This window comes from Corvus brachyrhynchos, unplaced genomic scaffold (genome assembly GCF_000691975.1).
Source record: "Corvus brachyrhynchos isolate BGI_N302 unplaced genomic scaffold, ASM69197v1 scaffold136, whole genome shotgun sequence".
Taxonomy (NCBI): Eukaryota; Metazoa; Chordata; class Aves; order Passeriformes; family Corvidae; genus Corvus; species Corvus brachyrhynchos.
The window spans coordinates 4,202,533-4,230,248 of NW_008239080.1; the positions used below are offsets into that span (position 1 = coordinate 4,202,533).

At 35.1% G+C, this 27,716-nt stretch overlaps 1 protein-coding gene across 3 annotated transcripts in view; it reads left to right on the plus strand.

Annotated features, from left to right (window-relative positions):
• Nucleotides 1-27,716, plus strand: part of EYS (eyes shut homolog (Drosophila)) — an 859,267-nt gene that overhangs the window by 710,047 nt on the left and 121,504 nt on the right. For all 3 annotated transcript variants that reach the window (XM_017739228.1, XM_017739229.1, XM_017739230.1), the window contains one exon: nt 5,562-5,715. In XM_017739228.1, the coding sequence (XP_017594717.1) occupies nt 5,562-5,715 (154 nt within the window). The remainder of the gene's footprint in view (nt 1-5,561; nt 5,716-27,716) is intronic.

Consider the following 27,716-nt stretch of genomic DNA (forward strand, 5'->3'; position numbering starts at 1 on the left):
GGGGATCAAAATACTGGAATAGGTTGCCTGGAGAGATGGTAGATTCCTCATCCCTGGAATCATCCAAGGTCAGGATTGAAAAGACTCTGAGCAACCTGATCTAGTTGAAGATGTCCGTGCTCATTGAAAGGGGTTAACTAGATGACCAACCTGAACTTTTCTATGATTCTTTGACTCTATGTATTTTCTTTTCTAGATAATATACTCATCCTGCATCTAATCTAATTAGATATTAAAAACTAATAACCTGTTGAGCGATTTGCTCATGCTGTCTATGGAAAATTGTTAATATGGTGTTTTTCAGGTGTTTGCAGAGATTTTGTTACAGAAGTATTTGAGGACTTCACATTCTTTAGAATATGCCTTTCTGCTTTCTGGAAAGATAGAATGGCATTAGTGGAGACCATGAAGCTTTTTCTTTCCAGTTACCCATATCTGAGCTTTCCATGGAATGTGTCACAACTCACTTCTTGCCCCTTCATGCACCCAAAAAGAAGGAAGGGTGGGTCAGGATGAGTGGTATGAGTTCAATTCTCACCCTAACATGAGCTGGGGTAACACCAGGAACTTGGGATAATTTTTGCATGTTTTCACACAGTGAAAACTCACCTTTTCTTCCTAGGTTCTCAGTACCATGCCATACTTGCATTCTCATTCCCTTTGTTACCCCTACAATGGAATTTTAACTGATTTACAATATTCCACTCTTTTAGTGACCAGTAGGTTTTCTATTAAGGTTAGATTTCTGTTAAGCTAAATAAATACATAAATAAATAAATGAAACTTGGATCTCTGCCTGGCTGTGGAACACAGACACAGAAAGTAATGGATGAGTCTATATCTTGTAGAACTCTGATACTGTGTTAAGTTTAGATACATCTTTGCATTACATTTCTGCTTTATCAATCTCTGCCCCTCTTGCTACAGCACCAATTTCTTTTCCTCATTTTTATTCTTTCTTTTTTTGTTCTGTATCTCCCTGGTAATTAGATTCCTTCCTAACATTACAAATGTTGGCTATGATTGTTCAGATCAATATCCTTATTTAGTTTTACATTAATTTAAAATAAAATATTATATCAATTTGTAAATAAAAATCTCTCCAGTGTTTTATGAATGAACACCATGTGCCTATACAGAATATTCAGGATTTTTAAATTATTTCTGTATGCAGACACAAAGCTCTTCTGTCAGATAAATATCCTTTGTGAGTTCCCTCATATGCTCCCTCTGTATTTCCTTCACCTCCACTTTTTTCTCCCTGCTCTTTCATTCACGCTTCTAATGACTACAAAAGAGAAGCTGCTGTTGTCAGCTCTTCCCTTTTTAATAGTACTACGACTCCTGCTTCTACTGCTGCTTTTTTGAAGCTGTGTTACCATCAAACATCTGAGGAATGACCTGTCAGCAGAAAGTCAACTTGAGGCTAGTGCACTCACTAGGTACAAGAACCACACACTTCTAAGGGTTAATAATCCCAACATTTTCAGATTCTGTCAATATATGCGCGTTAGCAATGGTTTCATAATTATGGTTACAATAAAATTCACATATTCATAAAGCAAAAACCTCTCTATTTGCCAAAATAATTTTTTAAATAGGAAGAATATCACAGTGATTTGCTTCTTTCAGATGAACTTTACTGGAAAATAGTTACACATTTTGATTAGGTTTTTTTTTAAATTAATCCACCTTCAGATCACACATTTTACAAACACACCTGTTTTTACCAGGTGGTGGTGAGGTTACATCTGTTTCTCTGGCAGATAATTAGTAAACATTTAATTACAGGGAGAAATCTCAGACAAGATGCTACTGATATACAAATGAATTTGAATGAGAAAGCATGCATAAGAAGAATAGTAAAGTCAAAATCATAAAGATAACATAAAAGGATGAAAACTTGCATCTGTCTTTACCTGGTACATTAGCCAGTGAAGAACAAAAAAGATCTGTGCCTTCTTCGCCCTTTCATGTCCACATGCCTTAAAATAAAGAGAAGGGAACACTTAAAGTATCATTGCATTATTTTAACACCTTTTAGCAGTTAGTGCAATTATATATATGCAAATATAAATAAGGCAAATAAAATACATATAAAAAATACAACAAATAAGCCTGCTATAGGCTAACCAATAGGCAGAATATGAGAATCATTACATGTGCTAGGCATGTCACTTCACTAAATCATACCATACTGTTGTTAAAAATAATTTTCCTATTTGATGCCTTTATTAGCAAGAATTTTATCAATGGTTGGTTGAAATTAACAAGTACTAAGGACTTGTAGAGGCTGCCAGAAATAGATTGTCTGTTAAAAACATGGGAAAAGAGATAGGATGTCATAGAATTCTATGTGTGATTTATATATTACTATACTTTCATCTGTTTTAATACGAAGAAAAATTTACTTACATTCTTGATAATGATGTTTTCCCTAATTATTTCAGTATGTATTTAAGAAACATCTGAACGGTAACAGTAAATGGACTAAGAATGTCTGGAATTTTTGCAGTTATCTTATGTTTAAGTTGTTGATAGAATGTGACAATTACATTTGTGCCAATAAAGATTAGCCATCATTTGAGAACATTTATTTGTTGAATACAGAATGCCTTCATGAAATTTCTTTTCTATTCCTTAATGATTTTATTTGTTTGCATGATTAAATTTCATCAACATGTCAAAGCAAATTGTGATATTTAGCCACAAAGCAAAATAAATTGTTAGTGATCATAAAAACCTGATACAGTTGTAAAGTTTTACTTCATCATTTTCACTTTTAACAGAGTCAGCATAATGCTGTTCACAACCTCTTCAAGGGGAGATTGTTTAGCTTCTACTATATATGGTATCCTATAACTTCTGACAATTGGATTTCAGATACCACAGCCCATGTTTATAGCATTCCTTAAGGACAACAGCTCCCTTTTCATAAGTTGTGCTCATAAATTATCTCCTGTTCTCTCAGAAGCTCTCTTCCCCAGATCTACCCATATTCTACTTACCCTTCTGAAACTAAATATGGGCATTTCACGCATTTCAGTTGTAGTCTGTCTCTTATTTCAGCTGGCATTCTCAAGCAGAGCATTTCACAGTATTCCTCCTCTGTGAGAGAATATATTTTCTTTCTTAATAAAGTTTATCCCATATTTTATTGGGAGTTCAAATCTGGCTTTTAGATAGGCAATCATTTAAGCCCCGTGGCCACTTGCTTTTTGTCATACTGATGTACAAAAATAACCTTCCAGCTAGCAGTTTTCTGTGAAAGGATGATTGCTGAGATCTGGTTTGTTTAGCCTGAACCCCTCACATAATCTCTAATAAGGTCCAGATAATTTACCCCTAATATCCAACAAGATTTTTTACTTAGATATTTCCTGATCTCTGTCTGTTCCCAGAACCTGTCTGTTTTGCTTAAGACTTGGCTTTTCCTATGAAGGCAACTTCCATCCATGTATACTAGGTAGCATATGCTCTTTCACATTGCCAGAACAAAATTCCCCACCTCCTCATGTTCACTGTAGAAAGATTTAAAGGATTGTCCTTTCAAAGGATTTCATACCACCTAGAAAATAATATGAAGAATGCTGTTAGTCACCTCTAAGTGTGACTCAAAAGCACTCCCTAGACTGAAGTTCAAGCAGCAGCACTCACTGAGGTTTCAAGAAGTAATGCTGCCTTTGGGAGAGCTGTCCCAGATTTTTTACTTTACTGGTAATAATGAGGACCTTCTTCCAAGTTTTTACTGGTGGGCAATGTGAACAGACAGAGTCACTGGGAGAAGAGAAACAAACTGTTCCTCTGTAACTTCACTCTTTCAAGATATGTTATACACATTCACAACCCTCCCCCATTTCATTCTCTCTGAATCAATGTGACTTACAGATCTACTTACTGGTAGAAATTGGAAATGCCAAGAACAGAATGTACAGGGAGGGGAGAAGATTAGGAAACAAATAATGCAATATGTGCATATATCAGCTATGCTAGGGTTAAAAAACAGTGAAATAGTGCAATATCTTTTGAAAGAGAATTATCAGACTATTGTAGAAGGAAATTGTAAAAGCCAAAGGCATGAAATCCAGTCAAATTAAAATGGCTTTGGAGTTAATTAGGTATTCAGAATACAAAATATGTCTAAGCATAAAAGACTTCAGTAGGTCACCAGATTTGTAACAGACTGAAGAAATGCAATGTTGACTAGAAAGCTGCTCTCAAGGAGGGAGTTTATGTTGTGAACTGTTTGTGCTAGGAACTATACAAAAGGAAGTGATCAGGCAGTTGCAAGCACTGTTGTTTCTCTGTGTCTCCTAAAAGATCATTGTTTGTCTTTTGTTTTGTCCTCCAAAATAAAGTTGATAATTTCATCTTTAGATGAAAGGTTTTCTAAGACCCAAGTATACCCTCGTTCTTATTAAAGGATGTTCTGACCTGTGGCCCCCTCCAAAAGGTCTGGGCCTGGGATCTCCTACCCAGCCCCTCCAGGCTCCTACCTATCAGCTGAAACCCAGCCCAGATCCCAACCCTTTTGACCCACTTCAGGGGACTCCTACTCATGGGTCATGGACAGACTCACTCAAGACTCACACACCCAAAGCCAGGCACTCCACACATGAGGGTCCCCCAAATGCAAGCATAAGATTTCTGCCTATCTGATACCCATGCCAGCATCCAGGGTCTCCTACTCAGAGGCAATAGTACGTCAAGCAATACATGCAGTAAATTCAATTTTGTGACCCAGTTACTGAGTCTTTTTTACTTCAATTAAATATAGTAAAATACAGTGAAAGAAACAGATTAATGTTTTAACAATTTGTGTTAAAGGGGAACAAAAATTGTAAACAGGAACTCTTACCTTTTATGAAAAGTAAATACAGTTAAATTCAAAGGGCAAATTCACCCAATATAATTTGAAACTGTAGGTGTCAGTCCTTTTTTTGTAGAAGAGCCATGCATCATTCACCACTTAAATATAAATATTTTGCTGTCATTTTTGCAGTTTATAATATACTATGTAGTGGAAGTGACCTTAAGTATATTTTTAAGAGTGGAAGTAACAGTATGTTTGATGTTCTGTAAATAATTTTTCTTCAAGTCTGAAATATATCAATAATTGGGAAAGCTGAATTTTTCACAATCTTTAAATCTATTATAAGAGATGTTCTCCTATAATTTTTGTTTTCTATAATTTATTTGAAAAGCTGAATGAAAGGGATTTGGCTTTTTTATTGTCACCTTTGTTGCCTTAATGATACTGCTGGATATAGAGAAAAGATCAGTTAATAATCTCTGTAAGATAGATGCAACTGCAGTGGTATAAAGTCAATTTTGTCTTTTAGTTATTTTCTTTTACTCTTAACTGTTATCAGCTAAATACAGAGACTTAAGACTCTGATTTTTTGTCTCCCAGTCACTCAAAAAGAGTCCTGTATATGGACAGAAGAGTCCTCAATGTCACATAGGTGTCATGTCTGGTGATGATGTTCCAGTAGTGTGAAATAGCTCTGTGAGGTCCTACACTTTCAGAAGTGTGACTGTCTCCATTTTTGTTTCCAAAGCTGGTGAAAGAAATTTTGGAGAGCAGTTTCTTCACTTGTATCTTGTGGAGGGAAGACCAACAGTTCGATTCGGCTGTGGAAACTCTCAGAACATTCTGACTGTATCCCTCAACCAATCTGTTACCAAGGGTATACTTGTCCCTATCACAATAAGGTAAGAATTTACCACTGGCTTACACTAAGAGTTTTAGTCATCTATATTGAGCAATAAAATGTGATTTCACTTTTCTTTTTTGACAATAAAAAGACAAGTCATATTGGAAAGCAAACTTGGAAACCTTTTTCATAAGGTAGTCTCCTTGACTGAAAGAGCATTTTAGTTCACACAGATTACTTCAGTCCTTTGGAGAACTTATGAATCATTCAAAGTCCAAATACGTTTACAGAGACAGATTAAGTCAGTTTGAGAAGAGAAACCATTTAAACATAAGTTTGGAGGTTACAAATGGGGGACTCATATTTTATGCTTATTAATTAACACATAGAATGAATTAGATTTGTCATCAGAATTTTAGTGCTAAATATAAAACTAACTTATTGTTTAAGATAAAAAATTAAAAATGGGCATGCTAACAACATCTCACAATGCAGGGTGGACTTGGTGATTTTAAAAGTCTTATCCAAACAACTATGATTTTAAAAGTTGTCATATCTACATTTGCCACTGTAGTATCAGTATTATACAAGAGTGGCTGGTCACTACTGTCATTTTTCATCTTGTAAAAACAATAGTTTTCAGAATGGTTCATTTATCATTTTAAGAAGGGTATTGGTATCATGCTTTGGTAACAAATTAGCTCTTTTCCAGTCATGGAATTTCATATGTGCAAGCTAGGTAAGAAGTAAAACAGAAATAATACAGATTTTTTTTGTTATATTTATATCAGTAATGTTAAATAATGGTAAGTATTCAGTCATTACTTCAGAAACATTTTAGAAATAATTCTGACACCCACAGAAATTATCAAATTACTATAATGAAGATTTTTTTTTTTTTCCACATAGCTTAAGTGCTAGAGATAATTCCTGCACCTGAACTGTAAACATTTGTGATGTGAGGGAATGTAGTGCACAAATCATTAAAATAAAGGAGGTTTTAGCCAGGACTATTTTTGCTGTTAGAAGATGGTATGTGAAGGAGACTGCTGCAAAAGTCACCATGAAACTTGCACATTAGACTTCTCAAAATTGCCTTTTACTATCAAAAAAGGAAAATCAAAGCATATTCTGAAAATTTTGTTGTTTTACTTCTGAGCTGTTTCTCTGTGATGTAAATGTTGATAAATTCTAAAATGACAGTGGTTTGATGATCTTAGTATATAGAGTAGATTGATATGGGGAGAAGAGACTGTTCAGCATTTTTTTGTTAGATTGTATGCTTACCCCATAAGCTTTACCACTTCTTTTAGAAACCAACTTGTTAGAACATAAATTCTCTTTTCAACATATGGAGGGCTAACAGGAGCTGCCATTTAAGAAACTGTTTCATTTCCATCCTATATTCCTGCTCAGCCACCAGTCTCTGCATTACTCTTTTTCTCCATTTAAAACAGGGATTTTTTTTCCTTTTATGCTTAGTATTAACATCTAGTATTAATGGAGCAAAGTCGCATAGCATACAAACCACATATTGAAATCTTATTAGCTGACAGTGTATTTATTTTAGGATTTTTGTACAGACTGTAAAAGTATATAAAGTTTAAAAAAGAAAATTATATCCCTTCCTCTCCTTTTGATCTAGCAGGTAAAGAGATTTTTTTTTCTCAGAAAACTTACTGATAGAGTTATACAGCTCAATACTAATAAACTATTCTATGTTGTTTTTTAATGCCAGAGACTATTCTTGTGTGAGACATTGGTCAGATAACTGTCTCCATTGCATCAGCTGTGGTAGCATTGTCTCTGCTTCATACACTTAAGCCATTAAAACGCTGTACAGGTTTCAAACCCTAATAATATCTTAGCAAAAAATGCAGCTAAATGGCAATGACAAAACTGACTCTAGTTATAGAGTTCAAGTTTACACTGAAAAATTTATTTCCCTCTTTTTCTACCTAAAAATTAACTCCTCTGTATTTATGGCCTCATTCTCCTTGTTGCTACACTAAAAAATATCAGTTAAATTTACACATTTCCTTTGTTTACTGGAATTTTATACTGCTATCTTTGAAACAGTGGCATACTAAATAACTTGCAAGGTGTGATTGTAGACTGTGACTGGCAGGGATTTACATGAAATTGAGTTTATAGGCTTGGCCTTCAAAATGACTTGTGATTATTCTTGTGAGTCCTTCTAAAATGTAGAGAGAGCAGTATATCCTTCACCAAGCAGCAATAAAATTGCAATCCTTCAGCAGTCATCCTTAACCTCTGTCAAAGGAAAAAGGAAACTTGACAAGGCATTTGTAGCCTCCCAAGATCTTGTATCATAAGATATAAAATATGAATCCATGACAAAACTGTTGATTTTTGTTCTCAGTGGCTGTTGGAGATAGATAATTCTATCTGTATGCTTTACCTGCAAAATTAATGTGTTGGTTTTTTCCCTATAATGCAGGAAAAGAGGCAAAGAGTAGAATAAATGATCATTTTTTGTTACTGTTTCAAAGCTCTCCAACTGGGGAGCAATAGATTTGTTACATTTGACTTTGAATAAATTTTGAAGATCATATTTGACAGTAATTCCAGTTTTGGATGCAGCTATGACTCCAGTTGTTAAACACCACAATTAACACATCCAATAACACCTATAGAAGCAGATTTTCTCTTTTCAAACTTTTTCTTTTTAAATCCACATGTGCAGGAAACTAATACATTCACATAGTTTAGAGCTACTGCTTTCTTTTAACTGTATGATTAGTTTCCTTAGATATGGCCATTTTCTCAAACCTGATGAAGATTAAATGTGCTTTAAATGTTCAGTCATTGTCTTTATGGTCCTCGTGAAACAGCAACTTTATAGAAGAAAGTCAGTAAAGCTCTGATTGCTTACTTTTTTTGCCTTGCCTAAAGAAAATAGAAACCTGTTTTAATGCAGTTTCATTTGTTGTTTCCTTTTCTGTTTATTTTAGGATGATTTGATTACTGGTTTGAAAATGTGCATTCGAGTTTAATTTTTTTGTGATTTCATAATTGAGATTGTATTGGTTTTTTTCAGTTAAAGCTTTGAGCACATACTTGAGATGTAGTTTGGATTGGTTTTATGGATTTGTTCTTTAAAGTTATTCAAAGAACATTAATTCGAACACATTTCATTCCATGACTGGGTTCTGAAATGCATTTGCCTGATGTAAAATTTGCTCTACTTTGTGGTTAAAGTGATATGACTGTCATGGGGGCAAAGGATGTTTCTTCAATTCACTGGCTGAAGGAAGGTAAATTTAACAAGAAAGGTAGTGAGATAATCAGGTCATCAGGATTTTGATTTTCTAGAAAATCAAAAGGTGGATTTTAGCTTTTAGAATATGAGTACTGATATTTTTTTGGCATCTTAGGCTTTTTGTCTCAGAATTATATTTCTATCTGTTCTATACAGTGATGTGATACAGTAGGTCCTTTTCTGTTCGGGAGATTCCAGGCAAGCATTAATTAAAATCTTCACTGTATGTGTAGCATCACTCTTTTCCATGTTATTTACCTGCAGAACTTTCAGAATTTTTCTCTGGAATTCAGTGAACATAGTGCCCATCCCCACTGAGCTATATCATCATATTATGTACATTTATATTTCATGTATTTTCCAAGTGAACATATTGAAAGCAGTTGTTTCCAGTTTCCTGTCACACTTTAATTAGTAGTATGGATGTGAGCATTTACTCATGGCTGAGAAGGGCACCTTTAGCTGTCCTTAAAAGAATTTATTTGTTAAATACATTATCCAGTTAATTTGGCCAACTGTCCCCTAGACCAGGCAGTGGTACAGAAGCTGCTGAAGTTTATCATTGGGTCTTTCAGCTTCAAAAGCAGATGGCACATTCTGAACTGAGAAAGTCCTCAACATGTTTTTGTACCTTCACATGGAAACTTTGGCAAGATGCAATGTATTAAGTACTAGCTACAGGATTACATTATCAGTGTCCATGATTTTACCTATGCTTCTACTTCCTTTCTTTACACAGAAGAGGAAAATCATTGCTTGAACTATTCTACAAAGTTTTTTTTTCATGTGCATTCTGAAAATTTGTTTCTAAAAAGAATATGTAAATCACTATCCATACAATATGTTGACTCAGAATGAGTCATGGCCTTTACCTATTTCATTTCATTATTTCAGAGATATACAGGTTTTCATAACAGTGCCTACGTTTTAAGTCATATTTTTATTGTTATTTACAGGTGTTGGATATTCTGCATAGTATGAAAGTATTACTTAAAATTACATTAAATCAGTAAACAAAAAAAAGAACCAAACCCTAATTTTCTGATGATTTGCTATCATTTCCAACCTTACCAGTTACCTAGGAATATAGGATTTTTTTGTTTGATGATTTGGAAACATCTGAGCAGCAGGTTTTGTATCTCAGCAGGTATCAGGTATATAGTGTAGCTTAACTTTCATATGTGCAATACTGAGTTCCAACATAATCAATTATGTGATGAATGAGAAATGGAAAGGTGTTTTGGTAAATGACTTGAGACAGCTCCATGCAATATCGCCGTCATCTTATTGCACCTCATCTTTTCAAAATTGTTTGAAGATTGACAGTGAAAGAAGTCTGGGATAGATTTAAGGATTTTTATTTTATTAAATGAATTTATAAAATTGTTTAAAAAAACACGTTTAGATGTGGTTTTAAAAAGGAATATTTTACATACTCTATATGTTAATTTTGAATTTAAGTCAGCACATATATGAATTATACCCATGTAGATGTTTTGTTTCATAGAACTGGAAATACTGAAGGATATTAATTTTTATAAATTTTGAAGAAAATTTCTGATTACTTTTAGAAGGACATATATACAACTACACACTTTCATGTTTACTGCATTTTCTATAGCAATTGAAAATTTCATAAAATTATCACATTTGCCACTATAAGGTAGGAATGTTTTTACAGTGTATGCTTATGTAATGTTTGTACTCTGAAAGCCTTAATCTTAGTTTCATCAATCCAGCTGTTACAGTTTTACACAGATAAATCACTACATCTGTTACTCAGTCTTAAAAATAGTCCCGTAAGAGATGCATCAAGCTAGTGAATACAAATTCTTGTATATACAATTAAAATTTAAAACAAAAATTTGGAACATTGGAATCAGCTAGTTAAATCATTCCATGTGGCATGCTATCTGGAATAACTCAAATAAGAAAATGGATTCTCATAAAGAATATAGAAAAGATTACCTTTTGTGTTTGTTTCAATTTCAGCTTTTGTGCACGAACAGAACATTCAGTGTGTTTAGAAACATAAGCCACTTTCTGAAGTTATTTTGCTTTCATTCATCAGCACTATGCAATATTTCATCAGTGATCTGCCAAAGCCAACAAACCAACTGCTATGGCTGTTCAAGCTCATTAACTACTGACTTGAAGAGCAGATGTTTGAATTCCTGTACCCTTTGCACTCTGGTTTTACACTAGATTTTCTTACATTAACTGACTTTACAGGAACGGTTCAAGAACACAGAAAGACAGAATCAAACAATTCTTTAGTCTGGAAAGGACCTCTTGAAGTCCTTCCAACATTCCTGCCCAAGCTGGGTGTCCTGGTTCCAGCTGGGATAGAGTTTTCTTCTCAGTAACTGGTATAGTGCTGTTTTGCATTCAGTATGAGGGTAAGGTTGATAACACATTAATGCTTTGGTTGTTGCTAAATCATGTTTATCCTATGTCAAGGGCTTGTTATTTTGCGTCTCATACTCTGTCTGTAAGGAGGTACACAAAAAAAATCATTAACTAATTTTGGATGGTTTATTGCAAAGTGGCTCACCACAGACCAGTTCATAGTATATGGCATCATAATATTTTCATCTTCCAATTCATAGGGTAACATTATACATTTATCTTAGATGAAAAGGCTTTTTCACAAAATAAGTGATACCTGCTGTGTTTTCTTATGCACAATTTACAGAGTTGCAGTAAATGCTATTTGAGCTCCTACAAGGATGTGTATTCCAAAAACTAAAACTACTGACTGAATTCAATGCGTCAAAGAAAGTTTGGGGTTCTCTGGCTGGGTGTGAGTCTACTTCAGCCTCTTTCGAAGATGTTCATAGCTATATAAATTTTAAAATGCGAACTGTATTAACAGTTCAGTAATACGCAGTAGAATAGTACAACACTGTCAACTGCCTTTCCTGAAGGAGCAGGCATCCAGACCTCCATGCTGAACTGGGCTCTGAGTCACAGGTGACTCAGACCTACCTGAAACCATAGAAGCAACATAAGAAAGCAATGTATATTTACCATATTTCAAAGATATAGATTTGAAAAAATATGAGGCTGTTGATTACTTACATTTTTTAAGAAAAATGCTGATGAATCATATTTACTCCATCTAATCTCACCTACTTTCAAGTAAGGTATTAATCTAAAGGAGTTTGCCTGTATAAGTACGTGGATTTATGGCAAAAATTAAAAATTCGTACAGTACTCAGACACTTATTGCTCACTAGGATAAAAGCTGACAGTCTGTCTTTAGGTTACCTTCCTCAGTGGTCAGTGTTAAATGGTGACCATGCTGAAAAAATAGAAGAATTGGTTTGCAAAATACTCTTTATTTGTTTCTCACAATCTTTTATCCCATTGATAACCCCTTTTTTCTGTTGCAATTACTGCAGCTTCAAACCTACTTAAAATTCAAGATTTTGTTGTTGTAAGTCTTAATGATAAAAGAAATATATTTTATAAATGTCTCTAGTGGCACGGAAAATAATACTGGAAAGTATTATTTGGAAAGTCCTGTTAGCGTGGCACACCTTCCAATCTCCTGTTGAACATGGAATTTGAAAAATTAAATTTTGTTGGTAATTTTATGTATTTAAATTTTATGCCAAATTTGGCATTCTGTTAAATCAAATTCTGTCTGGGGGTAAATGCTGATTTTAGCTTAAAGAGATGCTCCAATCATGAGCTTGAAATTGACATAGTAAATTCTCATTTGCCCTTCAATGTCCTGAAAAAATAAGAGAGCATCATTTGCATCATTTAATCTCTATTCCTGAAGGTATCCACCAGAATTTAAATTTTTAATTGGTAGAATAAGAGATGCTACAGATGACTGTATTTCCTATAGGAAAAAGGATAGCTGTTATTTTCAACCATATTTTCTGTTTTAAGAATGTAACATATTTCATTTGAATTACCAGTGTTGCTAAAGGGTATTTGTATTTATAAGCAAGTTCAATTTAGCATAATAAAGCAAAATCAAGTAACATACAAAAAAGGCACTAACTTTCACAGTATTTTGGATTGTTTTTACTATTGTAGGATTAATTAATTCATCCTAAAAGGCATAACTGTGTCATAGCTATGCAGAATAATTAATCATTCACCACAAAGACTTGAAGATTTAACTTTCGACTAATTTGCAAGAAATACAAAAAATGTTTTGTGATGGTGAGCAAAAAAAATTCACAGTTCTGAAGAAAATTCTGTCATGTCAGTGGTCATTTTGACATGAGTCCAGCTTTATGTTTTATATACTGACTGTCCCAGTGAGAGTTCCTGTATAGTCTAGTGGTAGAATGGAAGGGTTTTATCAATCTTTCCTGTGGTTAAGGTGCCTTCCTGCCAAAATATTTTGTTGTTCTTCCACCACTCTCCCTCTCTAATGTAGAGGACCAGACTTGAAAATAATAAAGGCTGGTATTATCAGTTTGGAGCAATGTTTTTATTATGTCCATTTTTATCTAAGTCAAACACTTCAGTAATACCCTCATACTCATACTCTGAATTTCATTGATTCCAGTTATTAAGTTTAAAGAAGTCCGCTTGACCCAAGTGGTTCAAGACAGCATATTTTCTTTGCATTTTTTCCTACTAGAAATGAAGTGGTAAAATGAAAAGGACTAATGAGGAATGCTTAAAAACACCATCATGTCAATTTTAATGTCTTTAAACAGGATAAGACGTTTAATGATCATGGTAATCTCTAATATATGTTTTTTATTTCATTGTTAAGCGCATTACAAATATGTTGGTAATTAGATATGTGAATAGATTGTTAGGTTTTCATGCTATAACCTTCACAAAGCATGACTAAAATATTGTATAATTCAGAACATTCTAAAACCTTCCTGTTTAGCAGACCCTCTTATCAAACGTGACAAAATAATAGCTAGTGTAATTTTCAGAATAACCAGAAAATTTCATTTTCCAAAGGAAAGTGTGAGATTAATAATCACATTAAAGAAACAGTCTCAGTGCACTGTTGAAAATTGCAGTAATTATTTATTACTTTCTTAGTGAGTGATACTGCTAACAGCAGTTATTTCTCTATGAGATTTTACTGAATATCTATGCCACAATTTATTAGGTCTTCTAAAGACAGTAAGTTGTGAATTCACCAGAATTAAGGTATACATTATAAAGTATAATGAATTGCATTTCATTATCTTTGATTTTTAGATTTGGCCGTGTGTTATAATTTTAAAATTCCAATATTCAAAAAATCTCTGGCTTTCTGCAAGAAAAATAGGAAGAATAAAGTTCTAATAGTCTGTATAACCCAATTTCCATTTTCTGGATACATCTGCTTTGAAAATTATATTATTCGCCTTTCAGCAGTGCTGCAGATAAAGCATACTTAAGTGGTTTTTTTTTATACCATGGAAATTCTAAACTGCATTTAACCTAAATTTCCAAAATTTGCTACGTTCTTTAGAATTCTCCTTTTCTGTATTAAAGGAGACTGCTTTAATGGTGCAGAATTGTGCATAGTCTTGTTTTTTCTGTGTGCTACATAAAGCATTGTATTCTAAGTACTGTTGATGTGATTGCTTACTCACTGCAGTTTCTCTACATAGACAGTGATCTCCTATGATTCACTTTTCCATCTTCTTGTGTCTGGGTCAGGCTGTGTGAAACACATAGCAAAGATTTCAAAATATTTGGCTACTCCCGCTGTTCCAGGGAAGAAGTGGGATGTGTGGCCCTTTTGATCTGCTTGGAAGGAAGAGCAGTTATTTCACATACATGTTAGTACAAAGGGATTTCAGTACTGCTGAAGGGACACTAGGCATTATGCATGAAACAGTGCAGATATCAGTGACACGAAGGAAAAAAGGAGTCACTGGATTACAGAAGGAATAATAAAATAATAAAATTCAAGATAATCTGGTATAGTGTTCAATATTTTTATAATTTCAATATTTATTTATTTATTTATTTCTAATGTATATAAAATTCTCTAAAATTCATCATCTGTGTCTGGTCACCCAGCGATTTACACAGGGGACTTTTCAGACAACAGTTTCCTTTCTGTTAATTCGGCACAGCACATGGAGTATAGAGCCAAATATATTATGAAGGTGCCATGTTGCTTTCTTCCTGAGAAGTGAGTTGGTAGTTTACACTGTTGTATTTGAGAGTTCTGAAGAGCTAAACAACAAAATAAAACTGTGAAGAAGAAGCAGTTTTTTAATTCTCTTCCTCAAGCCTGTTGTTCTGTATGTGAAAGATCAATACAGAAACAAAATTGGTTCAGTGTGCTTGTAACAGTTGGCAATTCTCTATGGGTTTGCTTTAGCTGAGAGCAATAGGAAGTGTTATTTGCTCTGTAGGTATTGAAAATCAGTAGAAAATAAAAAGCAGTAGTCAGCCAGCCTTTGCATGAATGTCCAAAAAAGCAGTGGTAGAGGGAAGGGCAAGAAAATGTATGTGTCTCTCAACAGGCCAGTCTGGCTCTCTTTGATTACTCTCATGAGCAGCAATAACAGCAGAAGAGTCAGAAGGCAGGGCTCCACAAACAACAAAACAGGCAGAGAAGTCATGCAGTCCAGAGTGCTGTGGGGTTAAGATGAATTTTCTCCTGTGTGCTGAGAAGAGAGCAGTTCTTCTTGGTCTAGGTAACCAGCTCTGAGCTCATCAGCAAACTTTCACCATGGTTTCAAAAAGTTTGGTTAGTCTTAGCTTGTTACTTAGTTCACACAACTCTAAAGTGGGAGTAGCATTTACCTATCTCCAAAAAACATTCGAAAGACTGAATGTTCTGAGGCAAAAAGTCTTAAAAATGTGACATTGAGCTTCTGGTGCATGATCTGTATTTTGTGCTATACTCAATCCACCTCTGTGACCAAAAATTTTCACAGGACCTCAGGTATATTGGGGATATTTGTTTCATACAGTTCATTGGATAACCTTTTTCATGGGGGTTAAGGGAAAGAAGAAAGAGCAATGATTATTATTTAATTGTTATAACCTTATTTTTTTCTAAATTCTTGCTTTCTAAAGAAATTTCAGGCAAATGTTTAATATATGGTTTTCACATATGCAGAGAAGAAAGAACAAAACAGGACATCATGCAGCCAATTTTTTCCAGGCTAGCTGGTTCATACTAGCAGTAAGAAAATTTGGTGCTGCAAATTGAGTCACTTGATTAAAGAGAATATTGAGTAAAATTCACACATACAAGTATTAAATACTACTCCTTGATAGTCATGAGAGAGAGAGGAAAAAAAAGAAAGAGATGTCAACTTCATCTTTCTGAGAGAAAGAGAGAAATATCCACTGCATCTTTCTGAGAGTCTGCAAGAAACTTATTTGTGGAACACATCATAGGAAGGAAGGTATTTCTCTTCCTTTAACTGTAGTACATCGATTCTGTGAGGAATTTATATTTTGGTATAATTAATTCAGGTGGGAGAAGTTACTCCACCTCTTAGATTGTCACTGTCATTAACTTATTCTTTGAAGCACGCATTAACCTGGCTTTTTCTTAGACCATGAAGTGCCCGTGAAACTTTCTTCTCTGCTTGCTCACCATCGTGTACCACTTGCCTTCTATCCCATGCTCCTTAGCTTTGTTGATCTATTTTCTATGGAATTAGCGATGCTGCTGTTATATCTGTGATCCCCTTCATCCAAAGATGCTTTGTCATTTTATGACCATTACTTGATCTTGTCCTTTCCTTGGCTGGAAATATACAGAATTTATTCAAAATTCACTTCACTGGAGGCTGATTGCAGACAGTAATTTAAGCTGTGGGTAAATATAACAGAAAGTAGAGAGAAGAGACCTTCACCAGAAACAGGCAGATTTGTACTAGTATGACATCATGCAGTTAAAAAAAAATAGATATTTTTAAATATCTAGGACAAGTTTTCAAAGGCATTATTATCAAACTGGCACTGACCAAGCTGTGCAATAGAACAGTTTTTTCAGCTCATAGATTTGTGTCCACATGTTAATAACTTAATATTTTACCAAAGTGCCTGCAAAGGTTATAGAAGGAAGATGTAGAGTGCAGGTGCCCAGGCACTGGCAGTGGGGGCTGCAGCAGATGGGAATTTCATGAAAGAACTGTGACTCATGGAGACCCCACACTGGACAAGGAGGAAAGTGTGAGAGACAAGGAGCAGCAGAGAGAGGTTCTTAAGTACTGACCCATATTCTCCATCCTCCTTCTGCACTGTTTGCTTTGGGGAGATACAGAAGTTGCGAACGGAGAAAAGTTGAGCCTGAAATAAAGGGGGTTAGGGAGAAGAGGTTTAACTTTTCTCTTTGTTTCTTTGCCATCCAAATCTATTTAATTGCCAATAAATTAAATAAATTTTCCCCATGTCAGTCTTGCGATGATAATTGGTAACTGATCCCCCTGCTTTATCTTGGCCCAGGAGTTTTGTCATCATGTTTCCCCACCCTCACTGTCATGTTGAGAAGGAGGGGCAAGAGAGCAGCTGGGTGAGCAGCTGGCAGCTGACTGAGGTCAACCCACCTCAGAAGGAACAGGGAAGTGATACTGAACATGATTTTCCTGCATTCGTTCCAAGTGTAGTTGTGCAGTCAAAATTTTGTAACAGATACGTGACCTCTTCAGTTTATTTAAATTATAAGTAGTGCTGTCTTGTGCTGGATAAGACTGTATTCTGTTGTTCAACAGAATGTAAATATGAGTATATTGTAGAATTCTTGTAGTCACATGGTAAGTGTTAGCATATAGTAACATAGAAAAGCAATTATTGTCTCACACTGCTGGTGCTATGGTCTTTCCAGAGGTGCGAAAAATATTGCTGCATTAGAGAGTACTTCCAGATAAAGTAACTGTTTTAACAGTTTGCAGACAGATTCTCTGGATCTGTGGAAACCCTATGCTTTGCTATAAAATAGCAAAACTTTATATAATGCCAAATCTGCATTTGAGCTCACACTTCAAGTGAACTGTATTAAATATACATGTAACTGTTAGATGTTTGGAGTACATTAAAATAAAATTATTCTTCAGGTTGTTGACTGCCTTTTCTGGAGGCTTTGCTCAAGTGCAGTATCACATGTTTGCTGTACATTTCCCTGTTTGGGGTAATGGCGTTCATATGGCACCAATTCACATCTGTGCCTTGGGATACATGTCCCTGTGGTTTTTCTTCTGCAGCTTATATGTGATTTGCAGTAGTGCTCTGCTGCTTGCAGTGACGGTGGATGTGACTTCCTGCTGCACTGAAGGGTTTTAGTGAGAACACCAGGACTAGGGATCTATACATTGTCACAGAAATTGTTTTATCCCTGCTACGGTTCACATTGTCTTGTCAGAGCTGCCAGCACCTAGCAGACCAGTAGTAATGAAAGATGTGAATGTGAGAGCTACAGCGTAGCATGCTGTGCCGCTACTAAATTACTCAGCAGCCATTCAAAACACCTTCAGAAAATACATTTTCTCTTGATTTGAATACATTTTATGTAAATCTGACATGTGGTTTGGCCCCTGGGTTTTGTTCCCAACACTGTCAGAAACAATCTTCTGCAACCTCTTTTGTTCATCCATCTGGAAAATAACAGGATTATGCTTGCCTGCCTTCTGGGGCAGGTATAAGTTTTGTTCAACAGCAAATGTTGTGAAAAATACAAAACTAAACACCAGCCTGTGCCTGACATAAGCCAAGGCATGTTCTGACCATTTCTTTCCTTGGCCGAAGAGCATTCTTTCCCAACCAGCCAAAGAGGAAGACACTGATTATTATTAAGACTGTGAGTTTTTCCTTCACTTTTAATGAAAGAGAAGAACACATCACTTTGTTTTAATGGATTTTTTTCAACAAAATACTTAACCCTGTAATCTTTCGAGATTTCTGAATGTATTTCATGGAAGTAGTGAATGTGGAACTTTTATCTTACCACTTTGTAAATGGCATTTCTTCAATTCCCATGGAGAGAAGCAGGCACACAAGCAGTTTTACTGAAAATTTAAGGTGGGGATATGTAAGAAAAAAAAGACTCAAGGTGACATATAAGTGGAGTTTCTGTTTGCTTGATGCAGACAATAATCTCAGCAGCAGCCTATGCCAGATGTATATCCATGTTTTTCAATTTTAGAACTCAGTTTGGTGAAGCACTGAGGTTAATGCTGTATTGTTGGTCTTGCTAAGTACTCAGTCTCCACTCTAAGGGCTATGAATGCTTTCTAAAGTCCATATAAATTCATCATGTTTCCTTTGAAACTTCAAATTTGAGCCAGAAAGTTTTTGGGTTTATTTTGTGGGGTTTTGTTTCTTTCTTTCTTTTCTGTTTTTCCAGAACCCCATCTTTAATCATTGTGAAATTCTCTATTTAATAATAGACAAATTCAGTCAGCATGACCATTTGCTTTGTCTCTAATAAAAATTGCAAAAAGTCTCAGAATCTAAAAAGTAATCATATGGTATTTAGGTATTCACACTTTCCAGTACAAGAATATTCATTCATATTGAATGGCAAATGGCTGTCTAATATTGCATATGTTACATTTCAGCATAATGTATTTTCAGACAATATAATATCTGTGATATTTTATTTTCTTGTGCATTTTACACTAGTCAGCATCTTACAGCTTTTGGAATTAATATCTGTTATTAAAGCCCTTTTTGTTCAGAAAGATAATGTCAGTCTTACTAAGCAAGCAATTGAACAGAAGAGTGATTAATTTGGTTTTATTAGTTGCAAACTGCTGTAGAAATTCTGCTGATCTGACTGAAAAATTATCTTTTGGGGGATTTGGGAATTTTGTTTTTAGTCAGGTCAGATCACTAGTCACACTCCCTGGACAGTTTCATCAATTGGGCACCATTATTTTTGGTAGCAGCACACTTTCGTATTGAATAAAACTGTCCCTTATTAACAATAGATGTTACAAAATATGAAATATTTTACGACTCAAGCAAATATGGCAGTTGGATCCAAAAAGAGGCCTAGGTCTTGGAAAGTCCTTTAATTCTTATTCTGAAGAGTTAATGTGTAGAAGACAAACATTATGCAATGTATCCAAAAATGTCAGATTAGTTCACTTCATATCATTGCTTTGTGATTTAAAGTAATTAAGTAATTTTCCATAAAAATTTTATTATAGCTGATCATGTTTTCTGACAAGTTGGCAGCAAGATTGTGGGATTTTTTTGGTAGCTTTTATCTCCTTTGTCATGTAGTATTATAGTAGTGATTAAATTCTGAGCATGTATTTTTGCTTTCACTTAGAATTCTTGCTATGATATTTTGTGTTTTTTCCTTTCGTACTTTTTATTTTTAAACTATTCAAAATCTGTTGCCATTTTTCTCAGTTATGAGCAGGAAGACAGTTAAGTACACCAAAGGTTGAGTACTGAATACAGAAAACCAAATGGCCAAAAACATTTACAGCTGCATTAAGTAGGAAATGAAGCAGCACAGAATTGTTCTGTTTAAATTCAAGATGAGCTTCAAGAAGCTAGTGTATTTCATCTCACCTTACACAAGTTCTTGAACTAAACATGAACTAACGTTTTGTGACCTGCAACTTTCATGGCATAGTACTGCTGCATCTTCAGTGGATGAAATAAATTAAATTGCCTAGTAACTGGGAAAACTTCATGTACATATTCTGTACTTTTAAAATCTCATTGCATACCTTTAAACAAAAAGTAGACAAAAATTCACATATTTTATTCTTCCAAACTGCATATTCAATTGTTTGAAATATTTTACATGTCCGTAGCTGAGAGTATCCCTGCTCATTTTAATCCCATATAGCTGAGGATGGTTTTCTATGAGCTACAAAGAGCATCTCCTATAAAAAATACTGTGCCTTAAATCATTATCATGGATAGTAGATTCCAAAATGTTCAGTTGAACAAAAATGAGAATTAAAGACTTTGCTTAATAAGCTTTTTGCTCTTTCCTTTGCAGTTTTCCCTCTAGAAATAATCATACTCTCTTTTTATGTCAGTGTAGAGTTTGTATCTGATTCAAACCAAATAAGGTCTGTTTCTTCCCTTCCTACCCAAACTGTAAGCAGTGACAATAGTGGACAAACACAGAACTTCCTTTGCTCCCTCAACCTTTCCTGAATAAAAAAGGATGACAAAAGGAAGGCAGGGTAAATTAAAACATAAGTAGTCATGAAGTAGATTTCTCGTAACTGATTCCCCACGCAATTTATTCTGTTTATTTAATTATGTGCAGCACATATTATAGTTGAATCATCAGCAGGTGTCCTGCCTTTCATATGTCAGGCACAGGTGTATGGGGTTTTTTTCCTTCCTGACCAAATAGTAGCCTATATTGGTTGGGTTTTTTTTTGTTTGCTTGCTTGTTTGTTTTGTTGGTTTGGGGGGTGGGGGGGGGGGGGGGGGGCGAGTGCAATAGCTGCTCACCCTATCTTCCAACTTGCCAACTCTCTTCCTCTGGCACACAAATGAGAGGCAGATGGACAGCAAGCAAAGTTTTCCAGGTTCATCATTAACCAAAGCACTTAATATTGACTGAAAACAGGCAAGTATTTGACTGCTGCAATTTAGTAAGTGCAATGGGTATGTCCTTTAAAAGCAAGTTTTGTTTAGATTAATTCTTTCTAATTTCTACTAACTTCATGTACGATCAATAAAAGCATGACAATCACAGAACTTGCACTCATTGCCTGACATATTTGGCATTCTTCAGACAACATCTTGGACAAGTCTGTTCCATCTGCTTCAGCTTTTTCCCTGTGATACAAGACTTACAGAGACCTTTTTATGTAAAATTCATTATTAGTCACAAAGTTCTGAGGTGCATAGATGAAGACTAAAGTAATTTCTAAAGATAACTTATATTGGATAGGTAAAGCTGTTTCCTAAAATACAGTGCCATTCAGATAGAACATTCCTTTCAAGGCTTTCCTAATACCCTTATATCCAGACCAGCTAAGTGGGTAGAAAATTTGTTGGTCAGCATTGCATTGTCTATCTGGCAGTCAGTACTCATGGCTTTCATTAGCTCTCAGTGTGACCCAGGGAAATAAGTATTTCATTGGGCCCTTCAGAGGAAAAGAATCTTCCAGCACAACCTCCTAGGGTTTGCCTTAGAGGCACGTCTGAAGTATACTCTCATGGATGCTCTTCTGACCACATTAGAAGTATTTTTGCTATACAAAATTATTTGAAATTATTCCATTTTTCCTTTTCTATTTAAATTTGAAGGACAACTTTCTTTTCCAAACCTTGCAAGTATCTGATATATAGGCTGGGATATGTTGATATATTTAGTTTGATCAGTTTTTAATAAGCTTGGTTTGTTCTTGGTATTTTTGGTGTTTGAAGATTTAAAGAGTGACTTGAAATGAAAGACAACTCTTTTGATTTTATTTCATTCTAAAGCAAGACTTCTTGTTTTACAGACTATTTGATGAAACCTAATTACTGATCAGTACTGAATCCTCTGAGCCAAATGATATCCACTATGAGATCACGCTACCATCCATTTTTCTAGAGTGCAGTATTCTTTTATCTATTGCAGTAAAAAACAAACAAACAAACAAACAAACCACAAAAAATAACCTTTGGCAAGGCAATGCTGTAAAGGGGTCAGCTATAATCATGAATACAAACATACAGAAGACACCCAAGAGACAGCAGCCGGAACCTGGAACACAGGAAGTTCCACCTGACATGGGAAAGAGCTTCTTTACTGTGAGGATGGCTGAGCACTGGAACAGGGTGCCCAGAGAGACTGTGGGCATTGTCTCCTTCTATGGAGATACTCAAAAGCTATCCAGATGCAAACACAAAAAATATGCTCTAGGGCACCCTGCTTCAGCAGGGATGTTGGAACAGATGACCTCCAGTGGCCCCTTCCAACCTGGCCCGTTCAGTGATTCTGTGTCAAATGTAAAAATCAGTGTATGCTTTGGCTTTATAGTGGGCCATAATAGAAGATTGTCTGTTCTTAACACTCTGTTAGAACACTTGGGTGTTAGAGTGCCTAAAAATTGTCTGTCCTTCAGGGTCATTCCGGCCACTTCAGCAATTTGTTTATTTTTACTGTTGACTGCAGAGGCTGCCAGACATGCTCAGGTGGTGAGTTGCAACATTTAGAATAAGCTGGTAGGGAGCAGGACAGAGTATGAGACAGGCCTGGATCCCACACTTTAGAGTTCCCTACATTTCAGGATAATGAACACTAACTCTCCCAGTTTGCAGAGATTTCCACTCTGCAAATTCTGATTTAAAATGCTTTTCATTAGGGCTAACACTATAAAGAAGAGAATATAACTGGTAATTGGTAAACCTAATTTGTTGCTAATTAGAGACAACTTAATCTGAAGTTAATTTTTGTCAGTTAGAAATATTAATTCTGATAAATTGATACATTTTTCAGTGCTTGAATCTTGATCTAAATTATCTACATGGTTAGTAACACTAAGCATGTCTCTGAAATGAAATAGTTAATCACAGGGTGGTTTTGTAGTGAAATGATTTCTAATATTTCCAAATTCAGTATGTGTGTAGTTGCATTTATAATATATAAGTGGAAAATTGGACATCAAAATCAGGAAATAAAGAACCTCATCTGTGAGCAAAACCAGATTTTACATGCACAGTAACAGGCATTGTGGTGCTTGTTTACACTTCCACAGTTTCCTTAATGACTTGCATTCATAAAATTTAATCTTGTTAAAGGGCCTATGTATGATTTTGACTATCCATGAAGAAATGTGGCACATTTCACATCATACAAGATTGGCTTTTTCCATGAAAACCTCATATTTTTTGTTTCTACAGTCTGATGAATGTAATCTATCTTGTTTAAAAAAAACCAAAAAATTCCTGAAAGGTGGCCTGTGAACACGCATTTACACATACAAGCTAAATGTCTTATATTTACCTTGCTTTTCTTTTTTGCAGTTAATATTCTTGAATCTTGTGCAGTATTTATTTTCCAAATAATACATTTCAGCTCAAAAATATCACTGAACAAAGTGACTGAAAAAAACAGGAGACACATTTGTAATGCACTAGGAGACATACATCTGGCTATTTAGGTAGTTTCTCTTGAAGCACATACAACTGACATTATAATCTATATTTTACCTTTTGATATTCAAATAGGTAATAGGCATCATAATCCTGTACTTTCATGTATATTCAAGATTGCAGCTAAAATGTGTATAAACATACCACCATAAAGCAGTTTCTTTTTTCTTTAAAAATAGATGGTTATAGCTTGATAAAATGTTCTTAGCTGTTCATGTTGGATGCTTTGATTTAGAGAGGTTCAAGTACAAAATTCATATGAAATTATTGTGAGAATCTTAATTTCTTTGACAGAGCAGTTCTAAAGCTCATACTTTCATTCTGATGGGGAAAACCACAGCATATGTGTTATCAAAAGCAGACTGCAACAAAACATTTAATGAGTCTTGTCCAGATAAAGATGAGTAGAGAACTTTAATCAGTTTAGATAACAACAGTAAGCTTCAAGTTCTGTTCAATTCTGTATTTATGCATGTATTCTGAAATCAGAGATCTGCCCTGTTCTGTTCCTTTGTGTGTTCAAAGTAATAAGTATCTATAAAGAAACAATTTTTTTTAAAAGTACAATGAATTGGTTACATTGTGTGGCCATTAGACTTCACAAATCAACAAATCTTAAATCTGGTAAGTGGGAGTAATTTCTGCCTTGTATTATTGACTTCAGGTGAGTTGCTCATGCTTTGTGAAAGTAGATTTGTAACATGCCCAGCACTTTTAGCAATGATGCCTCACATTTCTCCAAAAATCAGTTATTCTTACCTGTACTGAAGAGGGCCTGAAGGGATTATGATGACAAGGCCTTGCCTTCTTTCTTACTGATGCCATCAAAAGGAGAGACACAATGTTGGTGAGGGTTGGAGGCACAGAGATAACTCTCTTGACTGGTGTTACAGCTTACTAAGTATGCCGGTTTGGACAAATTTGGAGGAGAATATCCTCTGATAGAAGGCAGGTTACAACCACCCCTCCCCCACCAGCTTTGGGAAAAAAATTTTTTCTCAGAGGAAAGTAAAAGAGATAAAAAAACTATTTACTTAACAAACACACAGAAAAAGGATAATAATGCTAAATAATAAAACCTCTCACTGTGGAGAGAAACCTGGGAAGATTTCAGAGTCCTTCTCTAGATGTGGTCTCTCTCCTCCTCCTCAGAGCTGGGTCTATGTGGGCCAACCTCCACAGCCTTGGTGGAAAATTCTCCCGATGTGTTCTGATGTTGAAACAGTCCAGAAGAGAAGTGAAAAACCAAAGTCCCAGGAAAAACAAAGTTCAACTTTCCGTCTCCCTCCAGAGAAAAGGAGGCAAAAGCAGGATGACGAGCAAGCAGGGTGCTTCCTCCGCTCTTGCTGCTGCAGCAGGAGAACGCAGAGGAGACTGTGTCTGTGTCCTTGAGAAAATGTTTTCAAAAGTTCACTCCGTTTTTCTTCTCTTCCCCCTCTCAGGCTCAGTTTAAAGGCACAGAAAGGCACAAAATTAATTTCTGGGCATAGAGCAGCGATAGGGAATACACATCATAAAGTCACCCCAAGACACTAAGATCAATTATTCATTCCCAGTTTTAGCTGGGTTTCAAATAGTGCATAACCCTTCCCTGCAGTTGTCCCTGGCCCTTTCTTTATGACAGCATAAGTAATGCTTAATACAAATAATATGTTACTGATAATTCTTGTCATAAATAGAGAACATTTCTTTGGCAATAACAAATGTTTGCACCTTCAATAAGACAAGATAATAATTTTCTGAATTAAGCAATACAGTGGGGATCTAAATATCCTGTTTTAGGAGGCTGCCTTTAGCTCTGTATGCCCTTACATTATGTCTTACATTCTTTTGCCATATTTTCAGTTGATCTTAATGTAATTCAACTGAATTAGATGTTCATAGACAATTATTGAAGAGTCAAGTGGAGGATATAGTTGTTTCAGCAGTAGTTGCTGAATTATAAGAGAGATTAAGTGTCTGCCTATATTGGTTTTCCTACTGGGATGCTTCTGGGAATGTCACCAGAAGAGACCAAGAACAGGCTGTTTGACTACCACTATGAGAAGCTGGCGCATAAAGCTTGCCTAAGTCGTAAGTAGAGAAATGTGAGAGTAGCTCCAAAGTCCAAAGACTTAAGGTTACAGAGGATTAGAGGACATGAACCTTAAAGAGTCTGAAAGCAAAACACTTTTTTTTTATTGATACTTATATGTGTAAAACTGAAATACAGCAGAATTTCTCTTGGTCCTGAGTATTAGCAAATATGCCAGCCTCAACCTCAGGGTTTGCACTAGTTGGCAATAGAAGGACTTTATTCTCTAGTCCACCCAGGATTTTCTGTACTAGTATATAAATTGTTCCTTTTCTTGGCATTCAAATTGAAGAGTCACTTTCTCATTAACCACATTGTTTAACCTATTTTCCTCTTAGTTTTCCCATGTGGAGGGGAGGTAACAGTTCATTTTAGACCATCAGAGTATGCAAAAGAAAATTAATTAGTGCTGTCTGGTAGAAGTAATATATGTTACTGATCATTGTATTTCTTCTGTCTGTAATTGGTAAGAAAAGATCCTCAACTGGAGATCATTGTAGTATTGCAATTATCTGTACAGCACTGCATTGATACAGCTTTATTCACATGTCAAGTGGCTTCCTAATTTTCATTCATAGGATCAGACTTATGTAAGACAATAAATGGAAGATTTTATCTGAAGGTGGTTAAACATGATAATTCATTCCTATGCTCCAGTGCAATACCAAGCTGTTGCTGGCTCCAGAAGAGTCCTTCTGCTGCTGGGAGTGATAGCCCTCCTCAGGGAAAGGGAGACATAATTTGAAGACATTGCCTACTATGTCTCTCTTCAAGCACATTTCCAATGGCTTTTTGTGGCATTTTCTTGGTGAGGTGTTAGGATAATTGAACCCTCAGCATTTTTTTTATTTTACCTTTTTTTTAATTATCTTCAGGGAAATTTACCCCCCTCAAAATATGGTGGTTTGGATATGTTATTATTTTCCTTTATTCTTTTACTTGTTCTGGTTTAACCATTCTATAAAGCACCATTTATGCATACATAAGTTGTGTATGCATAAGAAAAATTTTTGAACATTGGTTGTTGTCAGAAATAAGTGTATATGTATATTTTCTTCAAACTTCGTATCTCATAGCCACTTCACACGAGACTATTGCTTCTATATGTACATAAACTGTTCTCTTGTTTCTCTTTATTTTCACCAATCTATTCATATGCATGAGATTCAGTTACCTGGTAGGTAGATAAGTGACATAAAAATAGTTTTAAGATGTGATACCTGAGCAACAATGTAGACAGGTTTTGAAGTTTGAAGTTTTACCAAGTGCTTTTTTCATATTTTGCCAGGCTTACAACAGTGTTAATTTGCTCACCAGGAGGTAATACTGAATATTTCTTGTATGGAGTTATACTCTGCTTCTACTGATATTAAATTTTTCTTAAAGAGAAACACGATACAAGACTCCTTTCCATTGTGTTCAAAATCACTCTACCTACAAGTGATCTTGTACTTGCAGAGGAGGAAATGCTTGATAGTCGTTAGAGAGTCATGTTTCTCTTGAGAGTAAAACATCTCTGAGTTAATATTTTTTGGGTACTCTTTTAAAGTTTGTGTTCATATGTTCCATGAAATCAAATTTTATTTCTTATTTAACAGAAATCTTCCAACTTCTTCCAGACTTCATCAGCATAATATTGCATCATTGCATTTGATGACTATTTTGGCTTTTTCTAAATTAATAC